The sequence below is a fragment of the Cydia strobilella genome, chromosome Z, assembly GCF_947568885.1.
Source record: "Cydia strobilella chromosome Z, ilCydStro3.1, whole genome shotgun sequence".
Taxonomy (NCBI): Eukaryota; Metazoa; Arthropoda; class Insecta; order Lepidoptera; family Tortricidae; genus Cydia; species Cydia strobilella.
In genome coordinates, this window is record NC_086068.1 from 20,661,729 (window position 1) to 20,681,400 (window position 19,672).

At 34.6% G+C, this 19,672-nt stretch overlaps 2 protein-coding genes across 3 annotated transcripts in view; both read right to left on the reverse strand.

Moving 5' to 3' along the window:
* Positions 1–625: 625 nt before the first annotated feature.
* Positions 626–19,672, reverse strand: part of LOC134754435 (neurocalcin homolog) — a 95,012-nt gene continuing 75,965 nt past the window's right edge. Inside the window, exons 2-5 of the mRNA XM_063690760.1 lie at positions 11,074–11,219; positions 9,439–9,557; positions 8,673–8,861; positions 626–1,094 (exon numbers count right to left, since the gene is read on the reverse strand). Coding sequence (XP_063546830.1) covers positions 900–1,094; positions 8,673–8,861; positions 9,439–9,557; positions 11,074–11,143 — 573 coding nt within the window. The 5' untranslated portion in view covers positions 11,144–11,219 and the 3' untranslated portion in view covers positions 626–899. The remainder of the gene's footprint in view (positions 1,095–8,672; positions 8,862–9,438; positions 9,558–11,073; positions 11,220–19,672) is intronic.
* Positions 11,374–19,672, reverse strand: part of LOC134754432 (neuronal calcium sensor 2) — an 84,228-nt gene continuing 75,929 nt past the window's right edge. For both annotated transcript variants that reach the window (XM_063690757.1, XM_063690758.1), the window contains exon 5: positions 11,374–19,123. In XM_063690757.1, the coding sequence (XP_063546827.1) occupies positions 18,947–19,123 (177 nt within the window). In that variant the 3' untranslated portion in view covers positions 11,374–18,946. The remainder of the gene's footprint in view (positions 19,124–19,672) is intronic.

Below are 19,672 nucleotides of genomic sequence, written 5' to 3' on the forward strand. Positions count from 1 at the left end.
TGTAGTTTGAGTAATTAGAACGGACTAGACGGCGCCATAATTATTTCTGCAGCATAATTATTCTTATTTCAAAGTATATTAGCATATTTTAATGCTAGCGCATGTCTGAAGATTCAAGATGATGTCTTATTTCATATTAAACGTGTAAGGTTAACGGCGTTTACCCGAGCTAGTCTTGTAAATCTTCCAGTCTTTCGCAAGGCTTAAAAGCTGCGAAAACAAAGAAAGGACGCAATACAAATTGTACTCAAACCCATACGAGTATGCATCAAGCTGAGTATACCCTCGTACATACTTTAGTACGATACGACCACACAATACAACAATCAAAGCAGAAACTTAATCTAGTTTTATAGTTATAGTGTTATAGTTTCTTAATTCCTAACTGACACCATTTACTGATAGTAGGTATTCCCAGTAACAAATTGACCCGATAGTCTTAATGATGACTGTCAAAGAACGTTTACGAAGTTTTGCATTCGATTGAATGGTGAGATAGTCGTAATACCAGCGACTAGATATAAAATATGGTTGAGATTTAAGCCCTATTATAAATAGTGTATTCGAATATAATAGGCATTCATTATTTTTTCTGGTGATGTTCGATCCACTTTCAGTACCTACCTTAATATAATGTCTTTATTTAAAATACAAACGTATAAATACATAGCGAAGAATAAATAATGTTAATTACTGAGAAATGTTATTGGATGCCTAGTGAAATAAGAGCAATCAATAGAACATAAATCAAAGTATGTGCCGTAACGATTTGCGTCGCGCGCTAGCTCTTACAAGCAATTTTAACTGTGGTTATTTTAGTATAGGTATTCGTAATATGTAGTTTGGGATAGATGCGCACGAGCCGAAAGCGTGGCTGTTGATGGGGCTCCAGGGGCGGCTTACTGCGATTGCGGGTCGCACTGCAGCAGGCGCACGATTGAGGGATCACTCTTAGCGCCTTCTATAAACTCTTCCAGCGACAGTTTCCCATCTTTATTTCGATCCATTTGACGGAATATTTTGTCCGTCCTCTTCTCCGGCGTAGATTCATCTTCTGGCATCTTCATCACAGAGCCAACCATCTTGTAAATAGCCTGAAATTTAATATATAATGCTGTCAAAAACTTCATGTTGCCCGTACATTATTCAAGGCAGCAAGTGATTTAAGGCTACATGTTAAATGGATGAGCTTGCCAAGTCCGTCAATTTTCATTCAACTCAACAATCGCACTTTTTTATAAATATAAATTAAATTAATTGGACAAAATACTTATTAATAATTCCTTGTATTGTGACACAATTAAAACTATACTATTTAACCGTCGCGGGCATTAATGTTGGTAGATTATTCCAAAAACCTTTTTCATACTATTTAACTCATTTAATGGTAAACAAATTGCTGATTTGAATTAAGGCGGTTCCCTGAGCCAGAAGGCGAAAATTCTCCTTATATGATCAAGTTTTTCTAAGAGGCGTTGACATTCGGAGACGTGGAAAAAATATATGTATTTCTTGACTATATTATCTTTAATAATATAGCTTCCGATACACGAATTATGACACTTCGCTCGATACAATTAATTCCCAAAGTAACCTCTAACTCGGACTTAAACAAATTAATTATAAAAAAAAAACCCGACTGAACACTAAAAAGAGGAAAACAAGCCAAACAAGAAATATTGTTTAATCAAATGCTAAAACCAAGCTATGGAATACCGTTTATACAATATAAAAAATGCACTATGAAATGTGTATGTAATCGATAGTTAAATAAATAAAAACTTATTCTAAATACTAACTAAATATAATTTATAAATGTTGATGGTAAGTATCGCAGGCGGGGACCAACACAGGGTTACTTATAGTCATTTTGGTTGTTGGTTGTTAAGTTCACTATTTAGCAGAATGTTACTTAGGTAGGTATTTTCGTTGGTGGCGGTCAAGTTGGTCCCCGCCTGCGATACTTACCATCAACATTTATAAATTATATTTAGTTAGTATTTAGAATAAGTTTTTATTTATTTAACTATCGATTACATTCCATAGCTTGGTTTTAGCATTTGATTAAACAATATTTCTTGTGGGGCTTGTTTTCCTCTTTTTAGTGTGCAGTCGGGTTTTTTGTTTTATAATATACTACATTTTACAACTAGTGTGAAAAGAACGTCTTTTTACCACTAGTACCGAGGTATCTTGCCACGAGCTGAAAGCGAGTGGCAAGACTCGGTACGAGTGGTAAAAAGACATTTCACACGAGTTGTAAACGACGTTTTTTAATACAATTGCGAAAAAATAATAAATTAATATATCATTAGTAGAATCATACCACCAAACTAAACCAAAACCAAAAGTCAAGATACAGCTAAGATACGCGAGCTGCCGCAGCCCGCGATACCTTCATACTCGTGCGCGCCCCGGCCGCGGCCGCCGCGGGCCCGGCGCGGGTTGGTCAACGACACCTCCTCATAACTCATGAGGCCCTGGTACCTGCTCCGCGCTAAATTCAATTTTAACTGCGTTTCGAAAGTATAGTTTGGAACTAAAAAGTAAAAAGCACTAGTTCGAGAAATTGAGCTTCTCACACGCTACGCAGCCACAAAAAGTACCACTTTTTGAGCAACTGTATTAAAATTAATTTTTTATTTATAACTTTTTAGTTGAAAAAAAGAACAAGTTATTACTTTATAATTTTCAAATCGGATGAGGAAGTATCGAAAAAAAAAACACTTAGAAAAGTCGACCGTCAACGACGTGTACCCTCATGACATGCGCGTGTGCCCGCGTTGGGCACTCGAGAATATCCCCCTCCGTACCGCACCACGCGCCACAAGGCAGACCACACCCTTCTTTGCCCGCTACCAGACCGCTACGCGAGAGGTGCGCGGGAGTTGCAGAACAAGTTGCTCATTGCTTGCTGACGCGTGGTTGGCTTGCGTTTACGAAAAATTAACATGTTCATGTAGGAATTTCGGGGTAAAATGTCCTATGATACTCCCGTGATCAAGACGAATCTAATGAGACCTCATACATCAAATTCTTTCAAAGTGAATGTAAAGAAAATATTATCTCTGTATCCCGTAGGACTTTCGGGATAAAATGTATCCTATGACACTCCCGTGATCAAGACGAATCTAACGATACCTCATACATCAAAATCCATCAAGCCGTTAAGGCTACAGGAGGCCACAAAGAAACAGACATACATACATACACTCGAAAAACATTACCCTCCTCCTTTGGCAGTCGGGTAAAAAGGAGACTTGAATAGTAATTTTTATAGCTTTCGAATTTCGATATTGTAAGGTAACGTTTTTAAAATAAATAAATATCGACAAAATTCGATCGAAATGGACACTTGGCGCGCATGATCTTTCCCGTTCTTTCTTGCGAAATGTGACAGTGACAGCGGCAAACCGATGGAACGGCCTTAATGTTTTTTTTTTCTTAGAGCGCGACCGGATAGCTCTTAGGCTACTATTCGGTATTCGGCATAATCGGCAAATATGTTTTATTATGTTTGTCTTGTTGCAACACTGTAAAATGTAAGCTCCATCATAACTTTTCAAGTAGGGGAGAGCGGGGACACACGTAACGGCGGTGGAAAGTAACTATTGCTCTGTAGGTTTATCTAATAGCCAAAACACTCCGCTGCTATTAGGTGATAGCCGGTGGCGCCCCCTTCACTTGTATTCAGTTGAAACGGGCGTCACGTGCTATTAGGTTGTGTGAGACGCAACGTGATTTTTCGAATCAAAAGTACGTTTTTTGACTTTTAGTTCTTTAATGTTTACGTTGTATTAAAAAACATACATTTATCTGAATATTTTAAATACTGATTATTGGATAGATTTATTGCAAAATGTTTTCATTTGTTTTCTACTAGCACGTTCCATTTCAAAGATATCTTTCACGTTTTCAGAACAATGCGGCCGGGTACAAAAGTAACATTTACATCACATACAATGTATTAGATCTAATATGGGGACACATGCTTTTGAATGTAATTTTGATTGTCTCTGTTATTTTTCATATTCAATTATTCATAATGTAAAAAACCGACAATCACAATATAAATTCCTAAGAATCTACCATGTGTAATTTTAAGTGCAATTGTATATTGTGAGATAAATAAATCATATCATATCAATGTGTCAATGATGATTTAAATGATATTAATACTAATATGATATATTTGTGAGTGAAAAGAAGTCTGACCCTGAATTATTTGATTATAAAACATTTATAGCACAATAATTGACCTCATCACTTGATATAAAAATTATTTCTAACGAGGAATTACCATTGATCTGTTTTCTTAAAATGCTAATGTTTAAGTATTTCAAATGCCATTATTAAAGTGTGTTATTAATAATAAATTGCATAATTAGTACTTTTTTGATTTCACATGTCATATTATATTCATTACAAACAGAGATGGGCATTAATCGATTAATCTTTTAGTTAACTAATCAATCGATTAAAAATATCAATCGTCATTTTTTAATCGCGATTAATTTAGTTGCGATTAAATTAGTTGTGAGAATGTTCGACTAACAACTAAATTAGTTTTAGTTTCAATCGACTAAATTTCACGATTAAATCTATATTAAAACTACGTAGTCGCCCGTTTTTGCATTTTTTATCTTGCAATATGTAACTATAAGTACGTATGTATGTAACATACGGAGGTACTCGTATGTTGTAACTATGTTAGTTTGGGTAGAATTTTGCGACTTATTTTGAAGCAGATATCTTCATCCGATTGAGCTAAAATTATGTATACACGTTTAATTTGAAATGCTTGAATGACAATGCAAATAATGCCATAATATTATTATAACAATATATTGGTAATAACGACAAATAGCGAAAAACTGCATTGTTTACAAATCGCAAACAATAAAGTAGGTTGGTGCATTATTAATACTTTGAATTATACGATACTGAGTAAATCTTAGACATAGAAACTATCAATATTTTGCTGTCTCTGACAATAGTAAAACTCTTTTTAGTGTCACGCGGTGACAAAACAATGGGATAATCCTACTTACCTGGCCTGGAAGTTGTTTGTTGCATTTTGGTGCAAGTGCCGACGCATCTTCTAAAAATAACACGTTCTATTGAATGACACATCTGCATGTTGTTTATTATTTACGCGGTCTATTTTGTTTTCAACGTGTGGTCATTAAAAATATTTAAACCTCCTTGTAAAGAACTCTCAGCGTTAACTATGGCACTTACATTTTCCTTGCGTCATTCTACATTCAAATATATCAATCAACATACATATTTTATTTATTACCGCTATTGCCAATATATTGGACCGGTAGCGAATTGGTCGATCAGCCGCTTGTTTCACATACAAAGTTTGATTTATTATAACTGTGTTTTTTAATGTTTTATCTTATCACATATAAACATCTTACTGTATAAACAGCGTTGATTTTTTTGATACTTTTTGCTTTGAATGTTTCATATACCTACAAAGTTTGATTTATTATAACTGTGTTTTTTAATGTTTTTTCTTATCACATATGAACATGTTATTGTATAAACAACGTTGATTTGTTGATAATTTTTGCTTTTAATTATTATTTTTACGATTGCAAGACTAACCTCATATAGTTTAACTAAATACATATCATGGTTGCTTTTATATTTAATATACAAAGTTTGATTTATATAATTGTGTTTTTAAGTGTTATTTTACTAATGCACAAAGTACCCAGTTCTTATTTACCCTTAGATAAGAGAAATTTAATCCAATTTCAGAGAGATGCACTACTTTAGTAGCAAAATAATAGTGAGAACAGATCTCACTCCTTAGAAACGGTCAAAATATCGTAAGTAATACATGACTATTTTATTTTTAAACATCCGTTAAGATGTCCTAATCAGTCTGTCAACATAGCCATACCGAGGTATTCTATTCAATTTGCTTCTAACATTAGTCGCGAGAAAATAGTCTAACTAATTAGTCGATTACAAAATTTAGTTGTCCGAAATCAATCGGCAACTAATTTAGTTGCAACTAAATTAGTTGCACTCTATACAACTAAGATTGATCAATCGTCGTTTTCAATCGTCAGTCGCAATTAATTCTTGTAATCTTAATCGTTAATCGTTAGTCGATTACATTTTGCCCATCTCTGATTACAAACCTGTGTCTTGTTACTTCTGACCCACAAAGACCAATTTTTTTAAAGTCACTAATACATACAAATACACAATTATAAGGTTAATCGAGATGTTAATGAACAGAATATGAACTGAAGTTTTATATGACTACATTCATTTCATCAAAATAATAACGGTTAGCCAGAAACTATGGTCAAAGTACAAAGTGTTGCGTTTGTCCCCGCTCTCCCCTACTACTCTCTTCGATCAAGTTACGTTTTCCCGTTGTCACCAAAATACATGATGAGACATGTTGAATCCATAGGATGTTTGGATTATTTGGAGTGTTAAAAATTTGTTTGCGAGTCCCATGCCTTTTGACCTGTTTGTTTCTAGGGAATTGCTTAGAAAGCGATTCATCTTAGCTGCTAACGTGCCTACCTAATCGAAGCGTTGACAAATGGTTTATTAGAATGATACAGATGAACCGAATAATTCGTCCGAATCTATTCGGCAAACTCCATATTCGGCCCATCTCTACTGTATACTTTTTAAAGCGGTTTTCCCTATTTTCAAATAATATAGAAATTCCCTTACTGCCCTTACTAGTAACATCACCAGTTCTGGACTAAGCTGACAGCAACTACAGTCCTTGAAATAATGATTGTTTGTCTGTGTGTCCTTGACCATTCCTGGCGCTGTCACCTTAAAACATATTTTTAACTATTGTTTCAAGATTGCCCTGCAAAAAACGGTTGCCTTCGTCAGTATTCGTAGTAAAACAAAATAAAATAATACTAAGATTCGAGCCCAACTCCTCATTTTCATGCTAGACCATTTCACACCCTAACAGTCCATGTTTACTCCTAGAGCTCAATTTATATTGATGTTTTAGGTACCTAACTGTATTTCATTTAGTATGTACTTAGTAGATTTATTTATATCGATAAGTAAAGCGTTATCCTCTTTAACACTAAATAACTCAAATTTTTAATCTCTTTTAGGCGAGTGTTTTCGACCGCCAAATAGTAAGAGCATCTTTTCAATATGCTCGTGAGTAAAACGTGTGACCGAGTGCGAGATCGAGGCCGAAGTAAATGTTGGGGTATTAAAAATTATACGTGTACAATCAATGATTTATTATAACTTAAGAGGCCGTAGTCGATTTTAGAGCAAAAATGTAAAATTGATAGATTTAGTCGTTAAAATTATACACGGTTTGTTACGTTATATCTAAATAACAAGTATTGATTTCTATTAGCACGTCTTCTCATCTTGCCTTTTAATAATGAGGTCGCGAGCGTGCGTCACCGGTAATGCATGAAGAGAAGGGGCAGTTTTTAAAAATTCATCAAAAAATCATGGTGGTAAATTATACAAATTGATGTAAAAGAATAGTTTAAGCAAATGTTGTAGATTGTTTAAGTATCAAAATTACGTTGAAATTAAGTCGATTTTTAGAGAAATTGTCACTTGTTTTGAAGTAATTTCTGGAGAAAATTGATTTCGTCTAACTTTCATTTACACTACTTCAAAGTCATAATAATAAAAATGTAGTCTGATATTCGTCAAGTACAGGATATGTGAAATAAGAGCGACAAAATCAGTGCTTTACGCGCGTTTACCTAAACGTCCATCAGAAAAGCAAACATTACTAATTTAGTGAGTCTCTTTTCAAAAAATTGATCTGATAAAAGGTAAGATAAGTAGACGTGCTAATAGAAACCAGTACTTGTTATTTCAATTAGGTAACAAAAGGTGTAAAATTTCACGGACTAAATCTATCAATTCTACATTTTTGCGACTAAAATCGACACCGGCCTCTTAACATATGTCATAGGCGTTCCAAAACTGAAGCGCTTACCTTGTGACAAATTGTACAAGTTGCTTTTAGTCGCACCTGGGCAAGCGAGAAATGTGCACGTCTTCGTAGGTATAAAAATAAATATGGAAGTATTTTTGTGCTCCTTAGGTATGAGTGCCTATCTATAGTTATATAGTAATATCATTGTCTACAATGAAGTAAACGTATTAGTCCTACACATGCTAATGCCTAATAGATCACCCTGCTATCACCTCTATTGACAATGACTTAAGTTAAAGGTGACATGACATTGTAAATGACAATGGTACATTGTACCTACTGGAACACTGACAAGCACTCGCACATCTACCTTGCTTGTTAGGGTTCCGTACCCAAAGGGTAAAAACGGGACCCTATTACTAAGACTCCGCTGTCCGTCTGTCTGTCACCAGGCTGTATCTCATGAACCGTGATAGCTAGACAGTTGAAATTTTCACAGATGATGTATTTCTGTTGCTGCTATAACAACAAATACTAAAAAGCACGGAACCCTCGGTGCGCGAGTACGACTCGCACTTGGCCGGTTTTTATTGTAAAGACATCACTGACGCCATTGACGTTTATATATTTTGATTTAATTTTCTCTTACTTACTTGTAGAAGACTACAAGTTATGTAGGATTGAAATTAAAATGAGGGGAGTTTTAATGTAAAAACTAGAGGTACGCGATCTGCGAGTTAAGATGACTTACAGTTACAATCTCGAGCATCTCCTGGCGCGATATGTATCCGTTACCGTCCAGGTCGTACATGGAGAAGGCCCATTTTAGTTTCTGCTCGAGCTTTCCTCGTGAAGTGACGCTGAGTGCGCATAAGAACTCCCGGAAATCTATCGTGCCATCGCCGTTCGCGTCGAACGTCCGGAACACATGTTCTGCAAACTAGACATTACAGTTTACATTATTACATGTATACCTATGTAAAATATAACATTCAATTAGAAACTATAAAAATCCTGTTTAATAGAAGTGACTAGCGCAAAATATAAATATACATTCCCAGTTTGTTAAAAAAATGGTTGTACCACGTTCTACTAACATGCTTTGAATAACCTATTCTGGAAAGGGCATTAGGTATACCTAACTACCATAAAAATGCGTCGTTAGCTAATTGAAATGTTATTAAACCTGGTTTTAAAAAGTGATCCAGGAGAATCTAACGATGGCAACAAGTGGCAAAAAGAATAGATTTAGGTACCTACTCTCCCACTTCAGTAGAAGCCAATGACAGCACTTAAAAGGACCAAACGTTAGGTAGTTTACCCTTAAATTATTATTTTTCTAACAGAATATACTTTCAAGAGTGAAGAATTCACAAAAGACAAGGCGAGGTAGCGGAGCGGTTTGAAGTTACGTTCCCATCGGTGGACTCCTCCCTCTCACACCGCTCCGCTACCTCGCCTACCTCATTTCTGGTGCGTGCTACACCTAACATTCTTGACTATCGAATCGATCATACCTTACTAGCATCACCATATGGGAAGAAATTCCCGTATATTTTCTTAAACTCTTCTACGGACAAATGTCCACTGGGGCAATCTTTCAAGAAGCCTTTGTACCATTCCTGTATTTCTGCATCTGTAACAGCCAATGAGTCTCGTATAATATAATAGTGACACTTTTGACGACCGGTCTGGCCTAGTGGGTAGTGACCCTGCCTGTGAAGCCGATGGTCCTGGGTTCGAATCCCGGTAAGGGCATTTATTTGTGTGATGAACACAGATATTTGTTCCTGAGTCATGGATGTTTTCTATGTATTTAAGTATTTGTATAGGTATTATATATATCGTTGTCTGAGTACCCACAACACAAGCCTTCTTGAGCTTACCGTGGGACTTAGCCAATTTGTGTAAGAATGTCCCTATAATATTTATTTATTATTTATTATTATTTAATAGGTATAATCATATACCTACTTATTGTTGAACGTCACCAGTAGAAAGAAAACTAAACAATATTTCATAGTCATAAGTTACTGGATATAATACAAATAGATATAGTGCTAATTTTTAATTTAAAGGTATTCGAATCATTGTGAATTAACAATAATAATTGTAAAAGTTAATTTAGTAACTATATTTCACCTTTATTCATTGCAATAAAGGCAAAAAAATATACATATATATGAATTCAACGTACCATCACTACATAGTATAAAACAAAGTCGCTTTGCGCCGTCTGTCCGTCTGTCCCTATGTATGCTTAGATCTTTAAAACTACGCAACGGATTTTGATGCGGTGTTTTTTAGTAGATAGTGATTCAAAGGAAGGTTTATATGTTAATTATTTGTAAAGGTTTTGTGTAAATTAGTTGAACTACCCGTGCGAAGCCGGGGCGGGTCGCTATCATATATTTAACCATTTTAAATCATCGCCAAAACAAGTTCAAATGTGGCCATAAAAATGTCACCTAGCTAAATGCCAGTTTTAGTGGAAACAACAAAAGAAATAGGTACTTTATACATGTGAAACGTTTCGTCAAAAAATGCTTGTTGCTAATGAGGACTACATGAAATTCTGATGAAAAATATCTAAGATGTCAATAAAAACGAGACTGAATAATCTTTTAAATGTTAAATTTGAATATTTTTAAATGTTGGTAACCTAAATAAGTTTCAATTCATACATTATTAAATATAAATTGGGCTTTTAAAACACCCATGATAATGACACAACGATCAAAAAAACATTTTTTTGTTACAAACACCCGTTTTATGAGAATGATGATCTATGAAGATATAGATGATAGGGTGACTGGTAATTTGAGAATATTTCTACTAGTTGTTAATAGTCGAAACTTTAGTTACTTATCTGACCTCTATAGGGTATTTGACTGTATTTAAAATAAATTATTTTACACCATGCTTGAAAAGAAGCACCAAAAGATTAATCGAGTAATGTAGACAGCAGTTATTTTTAGACACAATTTCTATTTTAAAACCTGTATAAAACTATAAAGAGTAGGTAATTTTATTGTGACGTCACATGCTAGTGTTTCATATAAATTTTTATAGTATAAAAATCGTTTTGACAGTTCGAAATAGGAAACTGATTTGACTAGTAGTCAAATACCCTATTAAATTAACACAATTACCTGAAAATTCTGTATTTTGCTTCAGATCTTCTAAAACTTCAGGTTTGAGTTTGCTATTTTGTTTACCCATTTTAATTTATGTTTAATATGGAACGTAGATTTAACTCTCAAAATCGTGATCTTCCTAGTTAGGTATCTCGTGGCCCCTAGAAAATAACAGCCTAGAAATAGTATAAATTGCGTCATTAGAAGAATATGTATACAGAATAGTTTTAGTATAAACAAACAGATCACAGCGATTTAGTGTCAAGCTAACATAAATCATACAAAATACTAGTAGCTACGAAAATAACGAGACGATTTAAGAACTATTTTTGTATTTTGTATATTATACATGAATAGGCAAAATGTGAATCAATAAAAATATTTATTCTTAGAAATACAACAGAGTTCATGGGGACACAGTGGTTACTTCATCTAGTTTACGTGTCTATCTATAACACTATATGACACCGGATATAGTCTACGTTACATCGCTAAACGACAGGTCATTGCTTCTGTTCTGTATAGAATGAGTAGGCTATAAACACTTAAACATTGGTTCAGACTTAGATACGAGTATATTTTATTAGAATAGTAACTTTTTGGATAGAACTGCAATCGTCAAGACATAATGTACAACAGGGACAAGTTAAATTATATGGTTAATGAACTGTAAATAATTCATACAATTATTATATATATAAACATGGTTTATGAACTGTGAATAATTCATACAATTATTAAAAACGAAAATTATCGTTACAAATGTTACAATCAAGAAGTGTTTAAAATGTTGATTATTAAAAATATTAACCAACTAAAGGGGTCCGTTTTGAATGCTGCTTCGGGTCATGGTTTTTAATTTAAATAGTTTTTTTTTATATCGATTGTATGTATATAGGGAAAAAAATTGCCTAAATGTATTTCAGGCATACTTACAAATCTTACAATGGGTACAGACAGCCAAATGTAATATAAGTAGTATCGAATGGGACTATGTGTCAAGTGTCTACCACAAATCTTACAATGGGTACAGACAGCCAAATGTAATATAGGTAGTATCGAATGGGACTATGTGTCAAGTGTCTACCACAAATCTTACAATGGGTACTGACAGCCAAATGTAATATAAGTAGTATCGAATGGGACTATGTGTCAAGTGTCTACCGCAAATCTTACAATGGGTACAGACAGCCAAATGTAATAGTATCGGATAGGACTATGTGTCAAGTATCTACCACAAAAGCTAAATAAAATGGTTCAAGAGTATTTAGCAAATTGTAATAAGTAATATAGTTCATTAAAACCTTAGCGGCCCAATATAATAGATGTAAAACTGTAATTAGTTGATTGCCTTATGGGGAGCCCCTTAAGTGGTAAATAGGTGTATGTTATATAACATTATAATCTGATAGTTTGGTAGTTTAAGGGCAAGTTGCACCATGTACATGAAGGAATTGATTTACGCCAAAAATTATGTCGGCTGCTGTCACCCAATAGATAACTGTGAAACTTATCATACAAGCAATTTTTACGAACTACAATGACGTTGACAGACGGTTTGGTGCAACTAGTCCTTGTACATGTGTAGTTTAAAGTAACGTTTTATTACATATTACATTATCGTGGCGTAACTGTGGCGAGGCGTCCATGCAATTCGATATTCACGTTTTTTAATTAAGCATACAATTTGTCTCGTAAAGAAAATGTGATCCAGTATCTCTGGATTGGACAGATATGTTTGACGCCACACCACTTTGATGTATTATATTAAACTAGGTAACTACTTTAAAAAAAGAGATAAGAATGTTTATAGAATGCGATAAATACTACTCTGTTCTTAAATTTAAAAAATAAATGTTTTACAGCAAATAACAATAAATTAATTTTATTGAAAAAGCGGTGTCCGCGATAGTCTTCCCTTTCACGCTTGTTTGCAGGATGAATTCATATTAAATATCACAATTAACGCCATTTATTAAAAAGTACATAGCTTCATGGTGTTCTGATTTTTTCTTTTACATTTAAACAACTTTGTTCTAAGTACAGTTGAATCATGAAAATACGTGACATACAAATGCACTATAAAGGTTTGAAATTATTAAGCAAAAAGTAAAGAAATGTTTAGTTATCGTAGGCCGTTCTATGCAGCCAAATATCAGAAATGGGAGAATATTGTTGGCTATCCATGCAAAAATTCTTCCCGTAGCTACTGCATCTGCAGCTCAAATATATACACCAAAAATTATACAGCTGGCATAACATAATGTCATAATGACTACAGCTATCTTTATTCTTATTTATCACATAATCAAGAGGCTCTACGTCGGTTCATAACATGACGCGCCAATCGACTCGCGCCATTGCGGAACTTCTTCAGGTCATAAACAATTTAATGTCTACAGAGCAGAGTAGCGTTTTCGACACGTTTACATTTTTTCTATTAGTTAATTTTAATGTGCTTATTGTAGTTATGTGCTAAATTAATTCAAAAATCGCCCTTTTGGTTTTCGATTGTGGCTTACGTTATTTATGGCAACATACATGGCACATTCATATTTTGAAGCATATAAGTAGAAGAAAAGCAAAGTTAGACATTAAGATATTGCTACTGAATGAGACATTTCTATAATTAAGTACAAATACGCTCTTAATAGATCCGTGCTGTAAAGGTGCAAGTTATAAAGTTAAAGATGACCGACACATCTCTGTGAGTGGCGAGATAAAAAAGTCGTTATGTGGGAACGAGTAATGTCCGACAAGATATTGTAGAAATTAAAAAGTGGCAATACTGTAGTGTCGTCCCTTTTTCTTAGATTGATTTGAAAGGGACGACACTTGCCATTTCTAGTTTCTACAATGTCTTGTCAGACTGTAAGTACATACAGCTAATTACTAATACGCTACTTAATAGTTTTTGTAATATAATTATAACCACTGACGCATAAGCTTGGGTCGCGATAAATGACACAACAGAGTAATGACACTAATTGACCAAGAATTTGAAGTGTAACTTCTCAATTGATGAGATATGTATGAATTCATTCCTATGTAAAGTCGCTAGTGAGCGTGTGAAACTAATTTGGAGAGTATCTGCGCGTGTACACACGATTTTGAATCGCAGGCTTTTATACAGCGTTCAGAATAAAATCAATAGTTAAATAATGCTGTGATATGTTACACAAGACCCTGTCTGCGAGCTATTATCAGCTCCGAATGAGTATCATTGATCCCTCTTCCCTAGTTTTATAAATTCACTCATTTAATTTATTGTGTTATACCATTGAACATAAAATCTAAAAAATACTTTAATACTAAACTAAGTAATGATTTAATGATACAAAAGATGCACGTGCATCGGTGAAGTGTTGAATAAAATATCCTACAGCATAATTGTGTAGGTATGTGGCGTCTATAACATGGTTTGTGACTTGCATCTTGAGGTATAGTCGACGTAAGAAAATGTTGAGCATAGTTTAATATATCACGTTCTAAAAGGAACAACTAGTAAAAAGTTTAAGTGTTAAAAAGCGGTTGAAGTTTATGACATAATTTTATCAACATTTTCGTAGGCCGTACTCAACATAATTACCGCACTTGAAAACTGGCGGTACAGAAATAAAGTAAACCTAAATGATAGGTTTATTAATAATGATATTATGGGGTACACACCCACCCACATGAGATTCGTCAACATAAATTTAATTTAATGACATAGATTATCTCGATAGACACTAGAGTAAAATCTGATGAAATTTATGAATGAATGCCCCGTAGGAACACTCACTAAAAAGAACCTGTAAAATTGTAAATGCGCTGCGCTGCTTGCAGAACACGTTACAGTACAGGTAATGACTTGTCAAGTATTGTCAGACTTACAAAGTATTTGGAATGTATTCAATAAAATATTCTACACAGATTCTTTACAAAAACCCGGTGGCCGTTTCTCAATACAAGCATTATTGATTTGTATGATATTCCTAAAACGGGCTCTAGACTTTCAATATTCATCTGAACTAGGACGTTTTCTTAGTAATTTTTGGGAAAATTGCTTTTTCTCAAACATGCTATGTAATATTGATATTACGTTCTTTATATTAGGCTGGGAAGTATCACGACTCCGGCGCGGCTAGACGAGGGGCCTGTAATGAAATTTCATACAAAGTTGCAGGCCTAGGCCGGGAAGTGGCTCTTTTTTAATTTCCATTTCACATATATTTGTGACACAGCATCATGGCATTCAGCCAAAAAAAAAACTATAACCAATATTTGCTTATGGTTCCGAATGACATTCTGCCAATACCCCTTAAAAAAAACAATAAACGATAATTAATATATTTTGCAGTTTTATTTGTATCGAATTTACAAAAAATATATAAATGTTACATTATTAACAAATTCCAATAATATTGAATTGCAAATTTACCTTCAAATACAGATTTAAAATATAGTTAGTCAAACCAGTTTGTCAGTAAATAAGAACAAAAAAACTATACTCATCCTTTTCTTTTGGGTGCTAGTACCAGTGTAAGACAAAGATAGTATGATTATCTCTGTCTATGTTTGAAATGAGACAGTCCTTTGACAAACTATATTTCATTTAAATATTAGCGGTAAAAATGTCTACTCAAACACGCGTTGGTGTTTTTTTTATCGTTATGGAGGAAAAGTTGAACATTTTTCATTGTGTATCTGTAATTCTATTTTATTGGATTTATTGTGCGTTGTTTATTGTGTTATTTAATATGAGTTCCGACGAAAATATTAAATGAATACCTGTTAATTATACTCCATGTTTAAGGCAACGATGTATGTGAAGCATAACATCAACATAAAAAACGATGTAATCTTAGTTATGTGGCTAAAACTACAGTCAGAAGGATGCAAGGCGAAAAATCAAAGATACATAGATATACCTTTGAACATTTGTGTAATAAATTGATTAACTACATGTTTAAAATATACGACACGTGTGATAAAGATAGGTACAGGTGGTAGTTATATTTTGATTTCGAGGAGATTTCTTTATTTATTTCATTGCATGTTTGAGAAAAGCACTATACATACATCGGCGTGAAAAGGGGTTGTCGGCCTCATAACTATCCGGCCTCACTACGTTCGGCCGTATATATGCATTCGGCCGGCAACCCCTTACTTCCCGGCCTCTGTAGTAATGTACTATTACGTTTTAGAGGAGATGTCTTGTGTTTTTGAATTAGGTACGATTCACGGTTGTACACATAACTAATGAATAAATACTTTCATGCTATCATAATTTCGTAGCATGTAAAGCTTGACCAGAAATATATGATCACGCGCCATGTTGCGGAATTTCACTGGAACTATTTTTTTTTCATACTATACTGAACTGTCACCTTATACGAGTACAACGAGAATAACAGCGCCCTCTTGACAATGATCATATATTACTGGTCGGGCTTTAGTTCAACTCCATGTCCCAGGGATATTGAATTGAAAATCACAATAATACCTACTAAGATTAAAATTATCATAAAAATAATCCTCATTCGATTTGCGCCTTAGGCAACTACATAGAACTATGTATTCATTCATTACAAATTCGGTAAATGCTTATTATAAAATCACATGATTTTATAAAAAGCAATGTCTATACTTTTGTGAAGGTGACCATCAACAGATACCACTCGGCAGTCTAAAAAAACGTTTGCCCTCATCAGCAAAGAGCAGGTTTATTGGTTTAGGGGTTAGAGGTAACATCTCAACTGTAATGTGAGTTCTGCCCGTTGCTATTCTTAGCAATTTGTGCGTTCGTTTACTTTGTACTTTGAACCGTTATTTGCGCCTATAAAATAAAATACTCAAGATTAACACGAAACTTAGCTCAAATAATAATTAGTCGTACAACTGTTTCAACATGTTTAAAATATTGCAACCCCTTAGTTTATTAGTAATACCTACAATATGGCCAACCACTCATGTCTTTATAGAAGAATCGAAAGAATCATAAGAGTACAGTACCTACTATATTTTTCTTATGCTAGCATTATCGCCCCGAAGGAGGGGATGAGTATATGTATTCTGCTGGTCTGCTACTAATGCGAATGGTTGTTAAAACTAAGCAAAACCCCGAGAAATGATTTAAACTAAAAAAGTTGATTAGAAACCTGATAGATAAAAAAGAAAACTATAGAAAATAATAAACTATGAAATGCAATAAAGTGAAATTGTAAATTGATGAATGAAAAATGAATGATAACTATTTACAAAGAGAGCTAGAAGGCACAGTAGTGTGGAAACAATTTGACCAATGTTATGAACCAAGAAGGCAAAATCATCGACAGATATTTTATTGTATAGGTACCTTTGAATACTAGTTACAACAATATAAAAAATGGCTATAAATAAATAGAATTTGTAAAATCTTGTTAGACAGCTAGTAATAAGAATGGCATAGTCCGTTTGCGAAAACTGCAACTAAGTGAGTTAAGAACCTACTCGTAACTTGATGACAGCGCCACGCACGCAACTGTTTCTGTCGCCGATTGTGTGCTGATTATCGCGCATTCCACTTCGATTATACTAAAACACTTCCCCAAAAACTAAATCCGGTAATAACTTACTCATCAGAAATTATTATTTGAAATGTAATTGAGTAAATGAGTCAAAAGCAGGCATTTTGAACAAAGATTTACATTCACAGAAATAAAACTGTTAGGTACGTTTGTTTCAGCGCTGCATGTAAGTCTATCGACTGAGCACAAACCTCTCTTGTTGGCGAAGGAGATCTCGTGACTACTGATAGCAAAATACATATAATATATAAGGTGGATGGTAGCGGGCACTGAGCCTGCTCCATCCTAAATATTAGCTAGTAAAAATATACGTCAAGGGGCATTAAGGCTGAACAGTGAAGAATATGACTTACGAGCGATAGACCTATGCGAAAGGCGAGTGGTTCGGATACAATATTTATAAATATAGGATAGGACAGTCCGACAGCGACAGAAATGTAATACTTCTTATACAATTACCGTTCACATACATTAACTTTATCAAATAGGAATGGACATTTCAATATTTTTTAATATTCAAGAATTCATTGACTTTATGTTCGTTACATTAATATTCGCTAAGTACAAATATCTTTTCACAAATATATAGTAAACACCTATTGGAAAAAGCTCGGTGTAGATGATGTCAATGAGGAAGCGCAGCTATCGCTATCGATAAAATTCTCCGCCTCTTATTTCTAATCATTTAACTTCTCTCTTTTACTCGAGAACTATTCTCACCATTTGTATACTCTTATAAATATACTTCAGCATTATAATATCTCCCATTACTCACGTTATTCATAGGAGTTAATCGGATGTAGGCATGATTGAATGACGGGTTTTACCAATGAAAACGAAGGCTGCACTTGGCGCTAGCGGCCGCTGCACTAACATGTCAATTATCACGGATACTGTGTACACTTCGTAGTTAACCATGCCGACACGACAGCCACACAACATCACTCAATAATTACTCGCCGAAAGACAAACGTCGCTATGCAAATACTAAGTGAGTCGATAAGAAATACATTGTGTAACAATAAATAAAATTAATCTCAAAATCATTATTAATTGACTGGATAGCACGCAATTGTGTTATAATAAATCGCGTTCATAAAATAGTGTGCATAAATTATGAAAAATATTTACAAATGAGTAATGTTTTTTAATCCGTACTTTATACATATATCTCTCACCAAAAAGGAGTGTCGGTTACGATAAATCGTGGAACCGAATTACTTTATGCCTCATAGATTGCTGTCGTGTCTACAGGAGCACGCCGTCGGGTTATCGTGAGGTACAGTGAAGGGGTGGGTGGTGAGACCGGACCGCGGGCTGTATGAGCCGGGAGCCACTTAAGGGGCCAGCATCTTGGAGAGCTCTTCGTCCTGGAGACAGCCTTTGAGGAACTCGTCTTGCGTGAGCTGGCCATCATTGTTTTCGTCCATTTTAGCAAAGATGTTCTTGGCACGCTCCTCGGCGGAGTCGGCGGGGCGGTTACTCGAACATGCGCCGAGCATATCGTAGATCGCCTGAAATGTATAATACGTCAACGTCATCATTTATTACTTAATCATAAAATTACAGACATTGTTAAGATGATGATTTGTGAGACTCCTACAGACATAATTTAATAGAATACTCTTTATAGCCAACAAACTGGATACAATTAAAGTAGAACCTAGTAGAATCATAGTAAGTAATCAATAAGGATAGCAGCTGTTGGGCAATAGCTATTTACGCCGACTAACCGAGTGCTCTAGAGAGTCTTCGTCAATGTCTTTGTGACCGGCGTGACTGTCAACTTTGGCTTAAGCTTATTAGCGATCCGGCTAGGAGTCGTCAGAGCCGTATGCTTCAGGAGTAGATTTTTTAAAGGGCATAACGCCACGAGTATTAACCACCATAGAGAAACCGCAATATACGCGCATATTCAGGGGCACACTTAGTGAACGGCAAGTCATCGCTTGCCACGATAACTCGTGCGAATAAATTATGGCAGGTGTTCACTTGTCTAAAGCCTCCTTGCAATAGCCCAGTCTTATACCACTTAATTTTTAACACGTTGATCAGTACGAGTA